The sequence below is a fragment of the Equus asinus genome, chromosome 10 (genome assembly GCF_041296235.1).
Source record: "Equus asinus isolate D_3611 breed Donkey chromosome 10, EquAss-T2T_v2, whole genome shotgun sequence".
Taxonomy (NCBI): domain Eukaryota; kingdom Metazoa; phylum Chordata; class Mammalia; order Perissodactyla; family Equidae; genus Equus; species Equus asinus.
In genome coordinates, this window is record NC_091799.1 from 11,022,440 (window position 1) to 11,034,859 (window position 12,420).

Here is a 12,420-nt window from a genome sequence, read left to right on the forward strand (position 1 = left end):
GCCTCACCTCACAGCCGCCGCCGGCGCCGCCGCCGCGGGTGCTGCTGCCGCATGCTGCGGGGCCGGGCCGGGAGGCCGGGGCCCGGGGGCCGGGGGCGGCGAGGCGGGGGCGCGGGCCGGTCCGCGGGCCGGGGCGGGGGACGCGCGCGCGGGCCCGGGGGCGGCGGCGGTTGAGGAGGCGGCCAACCGGCGGGAGCGCGCGCACCGCCGAGGCCCTGCGCAAGCGCACTGGGCGCGGCTCGCCTCCCCGTGCCGGCCCGCGCTCGCCCCGCCCCTTCCCGCAGGCGCAGTGGGCGCTGCCCGAGGCCCCGCCCCCGGCCCGCGCTCGCCCCGCCCTTTCCCGCAGGCGCAGTGGGCGCTGCCCGAGGGCCCGCCCCTTTCCGCGGGCGCCGGGCGCGGGGTCGCGCGGGCTGACGGGCCCCGGCTGGCTCCGCCGCAGCTCTTTGTCTGGGCCGCGCCTCCTCCTCCCTGGCACTGGGTCGCCCGGACGAGCGTCCCACAGCCGCCGCACGACGGGGCCGAGCCTCTCGCGGAGGCCCCCGCGCGGGCCGACTGCGACCTCGGGAAGGCGGCGGACGGGAGGGCTCGGAGCCCCGGGATGCAGCCCCGGATTCCCCCTCCTGGAGAGCAGTGCTGGGAGCCCGGGGATGCCCCCTCCCACAGTGGGGCTCAGAGGCCGGGGATCCCCCCCCAGAGCAGCCCCGGGGATACTCCTCCACCTCCCGCAGCAGCTCTGGGGGCCCGGGGACGCCCCCTCCCACAGCGTCCCTCGGTGCCTAGAGACCCCCGCAAAGTAGCACTGGGGGGTTAGGGGTGCCTCCAACCACTGCGGGGCCAGGAGCCCCGGGACACCACCCCGAGAGCAGCCTCAGCATCCCCTCCCCTCCGCCAGCACTGGCAGCCGGGGCGCACCCCTTCCCCTGCAGCCCCAGAGGCTGCGAGGAACACCTGTGCCTGGGCGCCCCAGCAGGCCGTAGCCATGGTGTCCGGGGCACGGTCCTGGGAAGGTGGGCTCTGGACACCTGAGACACACTGTACATTCTCACCCCCCAGCGCGGCCATAGGTATCAGCCTCAGGCACGTCCCCCAGAAGGGCCTGGCTTCTCCTGATAAAGTCAGCGTCCCAGGGCCTATGTTGGGCTAATAATTATAGTAACACCGTGAATCCTCAGCACGTGAAACCTCCTGCGTACGTGGTGCCCATCTGAGGACCTCACAGCCGGACTGAGAAAGGGCTGCTGGCTTCTGTGCTGTGCACTAGGGTCCAGAAACCCAAGGCCTTGAGGAGAGCAGGAAAAAACAGTTTCCTATGAGGAAAGTGTCCTGGGAGTGAAGGCCAGGATGGCTCCTAACCTCCACTTCACCCAGCCATCCTAAGCCAGAAATAAAACCCAGGTTGTAAGGTGATGCAAGCTCAGAGTGATGCGGGGTCGGTGAGCCAAGGAGTCGAAAGAAAGATTTCTTGGACTCTCAAGGTCTGGCAGTAGTGCTCTTTTATTTAGAGAATAGCATGGAATAGCATGGGGACAGGACCCATGGGCAGGCAGATCTGCTGCGTGGGGACAGGACCCACGGGCAGGCAGAGCTGCTGCGTGGGGACAGGACCCACGGGCAGTCAGAGATTCTGCTGCTACTGCTGGCATGGGGACAGGACCCATGGGCAATCAGAGCTGCTGCATGGGGACAGGGCCCACGGGCAGGAGGAGCTGCTGCTGCTGCTTCTGCTGCAAAACATGGGTGGAGAGTAAGGCTAAATTTAAGGCATAGGTATGTGAGTTATCTCTTTACAAGACAAAAAAAGTTAAAATGGTACTAGTGCCGGCAGGGTCCGGCCATTGGGCGGTCCCACAATTTTTAGATAAGAATCAAACCGGATTGAGTAAATGGCAGAAGCCATCGCTTAAATATCATCTTCAGCTAAAGACAAAGGAGGATTTTGGGGGGGGGGGGTCAGTTACATGAGGTTGCCAGACAGTAAACAACTTAAGTTCTTGCCTTCCCCATTAAGAGTTTTCAGAGATAAGGCCATCCCCCCTTCCTTCACAAATGCAAATATCTCTCATCAAAGAGCAAGTAAATTCCAGTCCTCGGAGCCTGCTTCTCCTCTGCAGTTTTAAAATTAACTAGCCTAAAATCCTCATCAAGAGGACCCAGCCAGTCATTCAACAAACGCTTATTCTTGTGCAGGCATGAGCCTCCCTCTGGCTCACAGCAGAGAACAAAACACAGTCCCCACCCGCCCACCCGCCTTCAGGGAGCTGAAGTCTAGTGAGGAGGGAACGTGACTCCATGTGTGGAATGGGAGGCAGTGAGCAGCGCTGGGGGAGCAGTCAGGGAAAACTAAGGGGGCGTCTGAGCAAAGATCTGCAGGGAGCAAGGGGCAAGCGAGAGCGTGTCTGGGAAAGCGTGTTCTGGGCAGGGGTGCAGCAGGCACAGAACCCCTGAGACAGGAGTGCCTGGTGCACAAGAGACCGCGAGGCCGCTGCATGCAGAACCCAGGACAGAGAGACACTGGGAGGAAAGTCAGGGGAGGGGAGGGGAGTGGCAGAGCTTGCACAGTAAGAACTTTGGCCTCCTCTCTGAGCGAGATGGGAAGCCATAGAGGGACTTTGAGCACATGCAGGAAGGAAGGGTCAGAGGACTGACCCTTTAGAAGGAACACTCTGGTTCCCGGGTGCAGAATATTAGGTAGGAAGGAAGCAGGGAGACCATCCTCTGATAGGTGGGATGTGGGGTGCTCACGAAAGAAAAGGGTCGATCAAGGGAGACTCCAAGGGGTTTTAGTATTGATCTTGGTATCCTGCAACCTTGCAGGACCCGTTTATTAGTTCTAACAGTCTTTTAGTGGGTTTTCTATATATAAGATCATGACATCTGTGACTAGAGACAGTTGTGCCTCTTCCTTGTCTGGCTGGATGCCTTTTATTTCTCCATTACAATGTAGAATAGAAGAGCAGAGCAGACATCCTTGCCTTGTTTCTGCTCTTAGGAGAAAAGCATCCAGTCTTGCACCAGTAAGTATGATGTTATTTAATTTTTTTTTTTTGAGGAAGATTAGCCCTGAGCTAACATCTGCTGCCAATCCTCTTCTTTTTTGCTGAGGAAGACTGGCCCTGAGCTCACATCCGTGCCCATCTTCCTCTACTTTATATGTGGGATGCCTAACACAGCATGGCTTGCCAAGCGGTGCCATGTCTGCACCCGGGATCCAAACCGGTGAACCCCGGGCCACCGAAGCAGAACGTGTGCACTTAACCACTGCGCCACGGGGCCGGCCCCTAAGTATGATGTTAAATGTGGATTTTTCATATTTATGAGGCTGAGGAAGTTCCCTCTATTCCTATGTCATTGAGTGTTTTTATCATGAAAGGGTGTTGGATTTTGTCAGACTTTTTTTGTGTGACTTTTTGTGACTATTGAGATGATCATGTGGGGTATTTTTACTCGTTCTGTTACTCTGGTGTATCACATTGATTGATTTTTGGATATTGAACCAGCTTTGCTTTCCTGGGATAAATCCCACTTGATCATAGCGTATAATTTGTTTTTCAAGTTTGGCAAGTCATTTTTTTTTTTTAGCTGTATTGAGATATAATTGACATAACATCGTGTAAGTTTCAGCTGTAAGACGTGATGATTTGGTATATGTATAAGTATATATTGTGAAACGGTTACCACAATAAGTTTAGTTAACACATCCATCACCTCACCTCGTTACCTTTGTGTGTGTGTGTGTGTGTTTGTGTTGAGAACATTTGAGATCTACTCTCTTAGAAATGTTCAAGTATACGATACAGTATTGTTAACTCTAGTCACCATGCTGTATATTACACCCCCAAAACATAGTCATCTTGTAACTATAAGTTTGTACCTTTTGACCAAAATCTCCCCATTCCCCCCACCCAGCACCTGCCAACCACCAATCTACTCTTTGTTTCTATGTTTGGTTTTTTAGATTCCACATATAAATGAGTTCATATAGTATTTGTCTTTCTCTGATTTATTTAACTTAGCATAATGCCCTCAAAGTTCATTCATGTTGTCACAAATGGCAAGATTTCTTTCTTCTTTACGGCTGTACTCATATATTTCATTGTATATATAGACCACATTTCCTTTATCCATTCATCCATCGAGGGACACAGGTTGCTCCCATGTCTTAGCTATCGTAGGTAAGGCTGCAATGAACATGGGGCGCAGGTATCTTTTTGAGTCAGTGTTTTCGTTTCCTTTGGATAAATACCCAGAAGTGGAATTGCTGGATCATATGGTAGTTCTTTTATTTATTTATTTATTTTTTTGAGGAAGACTAGCCCTGAGCTAACGTCTGCTGCCAATCCCCCTCTTTTTGCTGAGGAAGACTGGCCCTGAGCTAACAAACATCCGTGCCCGTCTTCCTCTATTTTATGTGGGATGCCTACCAGAGCGTGGCTTGACAGGCGGTGTGTAGGTCCACACCCGGTATCTGAACTGGCGAACCCCGCCGCCAAAGCGGAACGTGTGAACTTAACCACTGCGCCACCGGGCTGGCCCCGACATGGTAGTTCTATTTTTAATTTTTTGGAGAACCTCCATACTGTTTTCCAAAGTGGGTATCCCAACTTCCATTCCCACCAGCAGCACATGAGGGTTTCCTTTGCTCCACATCTTCACCAATACTTGTCATCTCTTGCTTTTTGACAATAGCCATTCCAACAGGTGTGAGGTGACAGCTTGTTGCAGTTTGATTTCGTTTCTCTGATGATTGTGATGTTGAGCACCTGTACATGTGCCTGTTGGCCATCTCGATGTCTTCTTTGGGAAAACGTCTATTCAGATCCTGTGTGCATCTTTTAAATGGATTTTTTTTTCTATTGGGTTGTATGAGTTCCTTATATATTTTGGATATTAACCTCTTATCAGGTGTATGGTTTGCAAATATTTTCTGTGATTCTGTAATTGCCTTTTCATTTTGTTGATTATTTCTTGGGCCGTGCAGATGCTTTTTAGTGTGATGTAGTCCCACGTATTTTTGCTTTTGTTGCCTGTGCTTTTGGTGTCACATAAAAAACTCATTGCCAAGACCAATGTCAAGAAGCTTTCCGCTATATTTTCTTCTAGGAATTTTATGGTTTCAGACATTTAAGTCTTTAATCTATTTTGAGTTAATTTTTGTGAGTAGTATAAGATAGGGGTCCGTTCTTTTGCACATGAATAGTCAATTTTCCCAACACCATTTATTGAAAAGACTGTCGTTTTCCCATTGAGTATTAGTTGACCTTATATACATGGATTTATTTCTCGGCTCTCAATTCTCTTCCATTGGTCTATGTGTCTGTTTTTATACCAGTACCATACTGTTTTGATTTCTATAGCTTTGTAAATATAGTTTTTTTATATTTATAATGTTATCATTTATATTATTATATTTTATATTTATTATATATTATATATTTTATTAAAATATAATATAGGAAATTTGATGACTCTGGCTTTGTTCTTCTGTCTCAAGGTTGCTTTGGGGGCTGGCCCAGTGGTGCAGTGGTTAAATTCTCACATTCCGCTTTGGCAGCCCAGAGTTCACCGGTTTGGATCCTGGATGCGGACATGGCACTGCTTGGCAAGCCATGCTGTGGCAGCGTCCCACATATAAAGTAGAGGAAGATGGGCACGGATGTTGCTCAGGGCCAGTCTTCCTCAGCAAAAAGAAGAGGATTGGCAGCAGATGTTAGCTCAGGGCTAGTCTTCCTCAAAATAAAATAAAGAATATATTTAAAAAATTTTTTTTTAAAAAAAGATTGCTTTGGCTATTTGGGGTCTTTTGTGATTCCACATGAATTTTAGGATTTTTTTTTCTCTGTGAAAAATGCCATTGGAATTTTGCTAGGGATTGCATTGAATCTGTAGATGTCTTTGAGTAGGATGTACATTTTAACAATATTAATTCTTCTGATACATGAACACAGGATATCTTTCCATTTGTGTCTTTAATTTCTTTCATCAATGTCTAGAGTTTTCAGTGTACAGATCTTTAACTGCCTTAGTGAAACTTATTCCTAAGTATTTTATTGGTTTTGATGCTATTGTAAATGGGATTGTTTTCCTTATTTCTTTTTTAGATAGTTTGTTTTTAGTGCATGGAAATGAAACTGCTTTTTGTATGTTGATTTTGTATCCTGCAACTTTACTGAATTTGTTTATTAGTTCTAACGGTTTTTTGCTGGAGTCTGTAGGATTTTCTATACATAAGATCATGTCATCTGCAAACAGAGATCATTTGACTTCTTCCTTTCCTATTTGTATGTCTTACTTCCTTTTCCTGCCTGATTGCTCTGGCTAGAACTCCCAGTACCATAGGAATAGGAATGGTAAGAGTGGGTGCCTTGCCTTGTTTCTGTTCTTAGAGGGAAAGCTTTCAGTCTTTCATTGTTGAGCAGGTTAGCTGTGTTCATCAGATGTGGCCTTTATTATGTTGACATACATTCTTTCCATACCCAATTTACTGGGAGCTTTTATCACGAATATGTTGAATTTTGTCAAATGCTTTTTCTGCGTCTACTGGAATGATATGATTCTTGTTATGAATGTGGTTGTCACCTTGATTGATTTCCATGTGTTGAAACATCCCTCATCGCAGGGATGCATCCCGCTTGATGATCACGGTGTATGATCCTTTAACGTGCTGTTGAATTCACTTTGTCTTTTGTTGAGAATTTTCGCATCTCTTTTCATCAGGGATGTCAGTCTGCGGTTTTCTTGGAGTGTCCTTATCCGGCTTTGTATCAGGGTAATGCTGGCCTCCTAAAGTGAGTTTGGGAGTGTTCCCTCCCCTTCAAGTTTCTGGAGGAGTTTGAGAAGGATTGGCACTAAGTCTTCTTTAAATGTTTGGTAGAGTTCACCAGTGAAACCATCTGGTCCTGAGCTTTTCTTTCTTGGGGGATTTTTGAGTACTGATTCAATCTCCTTAGTCATTACTCGTTTTTCAGATTTTCTGTTTCTTCGTGATTCAGTCTTGGTATGTGGTATATTTCTAGGAAAGTATCAGTTTCTTCTGGGTTATCCAATCTGTTGACGTGTAATTGTTCACAGTAGTCTCTTATGATCCTTTGTATTTCTGTGGCATCTGTTGTAATGTCTCCTCTTCCATTGATACTTTTGTTGATTTGAGTCCTCTCTCTGTTTTGCTTCTCTGCGGCCCCAGGATTGCCCAGCAGGCAGGACCAGGCTCTTTAGAAAAGAAGGCATGAGCCAGCCCTGATAGCCGAGTGCTTAAAGATCAGCACGCTCTGCTTCAGTAGCCCAGGTTTGGTTCCCAGGGGCAGAGCCACACCACTCGTTTGTCGGTAGCCATGCTGTGGTGGCCAGTCACAAAGAAGAACTAGAAGGACTCAGCTGGAACACACAACTGTGTGCTGGTACTGTGGGCGAGGAAAAAGAGAGAGGGAGGAAGATTGGTAACAGATGTTAGCTCAGGGTGAATTTTTCCAAGCAGAAAAGAAGGCCAAAGCTCAGTCATCTCATCACAAGAAGGTAATCCCAACACATCACCATTTTCTCTAACAAAGTTCTAACCATATTCTGCAGGTCCATTTTTGCTTTGAGTTGTGCTTTTCTTAAACTTTTTTATTATTACTGTTTTTCTGTGAGGAAGATTGGCCCTGAGCTAACATCTGTTGCCAATCTTCCTCTATTTTATGTGGGATGCCACTACAGCATGGCTTGATAAGCCGTGCTAGGTCTGTGCCTGGGATCTGAACTCATGAACTCAAGGCTGCCAAAGTGGAGTGCATGAACTTAACCACTGCGCCACTGGGCTGGCCCCTTGACTGGTGCTTTTTAAAGAACTGCATTAGGTTGTCAGAGATGAAACACATTCATCACATGGCAGGCAGGGCCTTCTCAGGGCCAAGCTGGGGAGGTTGGTCCCAAACGACCAGCTTTGCTTTAGGATTTCCCTGGGTCTGGGAGTCTTTTCCCTCCTGTGAGAGAGGAGGTCAGCATGGGGTCAGGTTGCCCTGCACCCACTCCTATGCACAGACTCTGCATGCTGATTCCCCCACAGCCCCCAAGCTGGGTCCCAGGAGCCAATGTGGGGGGTCCCAGGTGTGGAGGCGATCTCCCACACCCTAGTAGCCCCTTCTGGTTCAGGCTATTTATTCTGTCCACGACAAAAGTCTGTCAATTTCCAGTTACTTCCATGTCTAAACGTGTAAAACCAAAACCACGCATGCCTGCCTGATAGTATTAAAATATCAGTATTAGGGGCTGGCCTGGTGGCCTAGTGGTTAAGTTCACGTGCTCTGCTTCAGCAGCCTGCAGTTCGCAGTTCAGATCCTGGGTGCGGACCTCACACTGCTTATCACGCCTTGCTGTGGCAGGGGTCCCACATAGAAAATAGAGGAAGATGGGCACGATGTTAGCTCAGGGCCTATCTTCCTCAGCAAAAAGAGGAGGATTGGCAGCAGATCTTAGCTCAGGGCTACTCTTCCTCAAAAAAAAAAAAAGTATATATATATATATATATATCACTATTAGAAACGTATTACTAGATAGTGTTTGTCTATAATGAAACATGCGGGTTACATTTTTTTTTTTTTTTAAAGATTGGCACCTGATGGGGCTGGCCCCCTGGCTGAGTGGTTAAGTTCCTGCGCTCCGCTTCGGCGGCCCAGGGTTTCTCCAGTTCAGCTCCTGGGCGTGGACATGGCACCACTTGTCAGGCCACGTTGAGGCGGCATCCCACATGCCACAACTAGAAGGACCCACAACTAAGATATACAACTATGTACCAGGAGGCTTTGGGGAGAAAAAGAAAAAATAAAATCTTTAAAAAAGGTTGGTATCTGAGCTAACATCTGTTGCCAATCTTCTTTTTTTCTTCTTCTTCTTCTTCTCCCCGAAGCCTCCTGGTACATAGTTGTATATCTTAGTTGTGGGTCCTTCTAGTTGTGGCATGTGGGACGCTGCCTCAGCATGGCCTGATGAGCGGTGCCATGTCCGCGTGCCCAGGATCCGAACCAGTGAAACCCTGGGCCGCCAAAGCAGAGCACATGAACTTAACCACTCAGGCATGGGGCCAGCCCCTACATTTTCTGAAATAAACCATTCCGATGATAACGTACTAAAGGCCCAGTGTGGAAAACTTGAAAAATCACAGACAACTATAAAGAAAAAAATGATTCTAACTACAGCCTGTCCCCAGGGAGAACAGCCTCAGTGCAGTGCTCGTTCCAGACTTTCTGCTCTGCTGTTTCCCCTGCAGAGGGCACACGCAACGTGGGTTCTCACGCCCTGTCCCGTGAGCCTGCCCCACATCCCTTAGGTGGCAGTGGCCTGTCCTCTCCACCTGGGTGTCCTCACTGACCCCTCCAGTCCCCTGCTCCGGCCGTGGGCCAGCTCCCATTTTCTTGATGGATAACGGAAGCCTGGTGGGCCTGACGCTCCCCAGAGAGGCTCCTGGACACGGCACCTCGGTCCACCCCTCCTCCCAGGGGCTGGGCTCTGGATTTCTTCCCAGTGAGTATTTTTCATTGAATTTTCTGGGAAATTGAATTTGTTCATTTGGTGGCATTGATTAGTCAATAGAGGAAGAAAAAATACGGTGGAATGGGTTAAATGCCTTAAAAATCATAAAGGGTATAACTGGAAAGAGTTGGAGGCAAATTAGGGTTTTTTTCTCTTTTTTTATATTGAGTTGAAATTCACATGACATAAAATCAACCATTTTAAGTGCACACTTCAGTGGCATTTAGTACCTTCACAATGTTGTGCAACCACCCCCTCTAGTTCCAGAACATTCTCGTCACCCCCGAAGGACACCCATCTCCATCAGCACTCACTCCCCATTCCACCCCCAGACCCTGACGACCATAGGTCCACTTTCTATCTCTGTGGATTTGCCGATTCTGGACACTTCAGGTTAATGAAATCACACGATGTGTTTCCTTTTGTGTCTGGCTTCTTCCACTCAGCATCAAGTTTCAAGGTCCTTCCAGGCTGCAGCACATGTCAGCACCCGTTCCTTTAAGGCCGACACTCCATTGTGCAGGGACCACATCCGGGCTCTCCCCCAGCCCACCCGTGCACACTGGGTCCTCCCACCTTTCGATAGCGTGACTCATGCTGTTTGGAGCTCCTGGCATTCTGAACTTGCAGATGCAATCTTGGCATTCTGGGGTCAAAACACCAGGCCATTCAGAATTGGCAGAAGATGGAAGAAACCCATAGTCCTTGGGAACCACGCCCTGGGCAGCCTGGTGGCCCAAAGATGACCCATGGGTCACACTTGCCGTGTTCACCATGGCCAGGCAGGGTCAGTGGAGCACCCCCAGGCACTGGCCATCCCCTTGGCCACTGCTGCTCAGAACACAGACCACCAGCTCTCCAAACACATGTGCAATGAGGCTTTCCTGCCCCACCTGGGCTTCCCTGGGTGTCACCTCAGCCCAGAACGGCCCTGAAGGTCACATCCGGAAGGGCCGATTCCCACCAGCATCTCAGAACTCCCCAGCCAGGATCTGTGAGCTGCTGGGTTTGTCACACCGCCCCCACCCCACCCGCAGGCGTGCCGGGAAAGGATAAGCAGATCGCAGCTCAGGAGCAGGAGAGAACTACTGGTACCAAGACCCAAAATAATTATGCTGAGAGCAGCCCACCATGGGTGCACAGCTGGTACCCCCCCATTTCTGTAAGGGCCTATGAAGCGCAAACTACCCCACGGTTGACAGAAAGCAGCTCAGGGGTTGCCTGGAGAGGGGACAGGGAGGGACAGGGAGGGGATGGGGACAAGGAGGAGAGGGTCTCAAAGGGGCACTAGGAGACGGGCGACGGACACTCTCAAATTTGAGGTGTGAGGGTTTTGCAGGTGTGTTCATGTTAAACACGTGAGTTTATCATGTCAGGCACACCCACAAAGCCGATCCTATCAAGGCTGGCCTGGCACCCGCAAGCAATGGCTGAGGCCAGCAAGATGTGCACCCGGAGGAGGAGAGACAAGAGTGAGCTGGGTGCTGGGCCGCCAGCAGAGACAGGTGTGTGTTGTCAGCAAAGGTAGAGGGGGCTGGGCTGCCGACCTCGGCTGGGGTCCCAGGGCCCTTTCCCTGGGTTCTCGGGGCTGAAGGGGGCGCTCTCGAGGAGGAGGGCTCTGCTGAGAACATCCCCGCCATGGCCTCTGCACAAACATGGCATGTCCCACCCTGACCACTTTCCTGTGCAGGAGAGCCTACCACAGAATGAAGGCGGCTCTCCTTGAAGGGGAAAGTGCAGCCCCTGCCCCCACCCTAGACAAGAAGCCCAGGGCTGCAGGACAGAGCTCCCCACAGCCTCACAACCCCCTCCCCGGCCTCTCAGCCCAGGCCTGTGCCTTTAAGCTGGACTGGCCAGACCTGGGGGGTGGGGAAAGCTCATGCCAACCCAGGGTCCCCATGGTGACCTGGTTACAGGGTGTCCCCTGCAGAGATGTTACTCTGTGACCGTGAAATTCACGTCCACCCAGAACCTGTGCATGTGACCTTATTTGGAAAAAGGGTCTTTGGAGATGCAATTTAGGGTCTTGAGATGAGATCAGCAGGGCACTGGAAGGGGGCAGAGAGCTGGGAACTGCCAGCTTTGGTTCAGCTCCCAATGTCCCTGAGTGGGGGTGGGGCGTCTATCACAGCGACACGTGGGCAGGTCGCCACCCAGGCGGGCTACAGCAGGCATCAGTGCCGCTCTTTGGGGCCACAAGACCGAGGTCCTCCCTTCGGAATAACTGACAGTACTGCCCCACCCCCCAGTACGGGCCTCCTACAGGAGCGCCCACACATATCTCATGAGCTTTTGTGAAAGTATTTACAAAAAAGTTAAAGATCTCGGAGAAAGTCCCTAGCCATTAGGTTTCCTATGTTGCAGCATCTCTGCCCACCTGCACTGCGCCTGCCTGGGAGGCCTGGGGCCCTGCCTAGACCTGTGGCAGATGGCTCCTGCCCCTCCCTGGGCTGCAAACCCTGCAGCCCTCTCTGAGTTGCATGGCCACCCCTCAGTGTGTTTGCCCACCCACCTCTGAGGCCCTGGAGCTGGGCTGCAGTGCCGGCCACCCCATGGGTTAGTACCCCAGGCAGGCAGCTCCGGGGCTGGCAGGGCGCGGGAGGGCCAGCTCTGGGGCACATGGGGCAGCCCTGTGCAGGGAGCAGCCAGGGCACCCTGGTACTCCGAGGGCCACGTTGGCCTGTGGTCGCTCCAGGTCAGGGCCTGTGGAATCAGCCTGCCACAGCAAGCCCCAGGGATGACGCAAGCACAACCTTCTCTGAAAGCCATCATCAGATCCGTGGACCAGTTTCAGAAGCCTCGGTGCGAGGGCAGCCACTTGGAAACTGAGATTACCTCGGCGTCACAATGCAGGGTGTGGGCGCTGCCAGGAGCAGCTCAGAAGGTTCAGGAGTTTGGGGGCGGAAGGGAAAGCAG

General features: G+C 50.7%; 2 protein-coding genes across 7 annotated transcripts in view; both read right to left on the reverse strand.

Moving 5' to 3' along the window:
* Window positions 1-167, reverse strand: part of CAMSAP1 (calmodulin regulated spectrin associated protein 1) — a 66,655-nt gene extending 66,488 nt beyond the window's left edge. For 5 of the 6 annotated variants that reach the window (XM_070518339.1, XM_070518338.1, XM_070518336.1 and 2 more), the window contains exon 1: window positions 8-141. The gene's annotated coding sequence lies outside the window, so the exon portion shown is untranslated. Of the gene's footprint in view, window positions 1-7 lie in introns of all 6 variants that reach the window. The other variant, XM_070518340.1, reaches the window with a different exon arrangement.
* On the reverse strand, window positions 9-981 carry LOC139046488 (proline-rich proteoglycan 2-like). Its single transcript, XM_070519935.1, has 2 exons — window positions 913-981; window positions 9-776 (listed from the first exon to the last, which is right to left on the reverse strand). The coding sequence occupies exons 1-2, from the start codon at window positions 979-981 to the stop codon at window positions 9-11; spliced, it is 837 nt and encodes a 278-aa protein (XP_070376036.1).
* Between the last annotated feature and the right edge of the window lie 11,439 nt (window positions 982-12,420).

Bases quoted from the DNA above. Each gene is read 5' to 3' on its own strand.
- LOC139046488 (XM_070519935.1), bottom strand. From the start codon at position 981: ATGGCTACGGCCTGCTGGGGCGCCCAGGCACAGGTGTTCCTCGCAGCC. The intron at 777-912 runs GTGCGCCCCGGC...GGGGGTCTCTAG, and splicing joins CTGGGGCTGCAGGGGAAGGG to GCACCGAGGGACGCTGTGGG.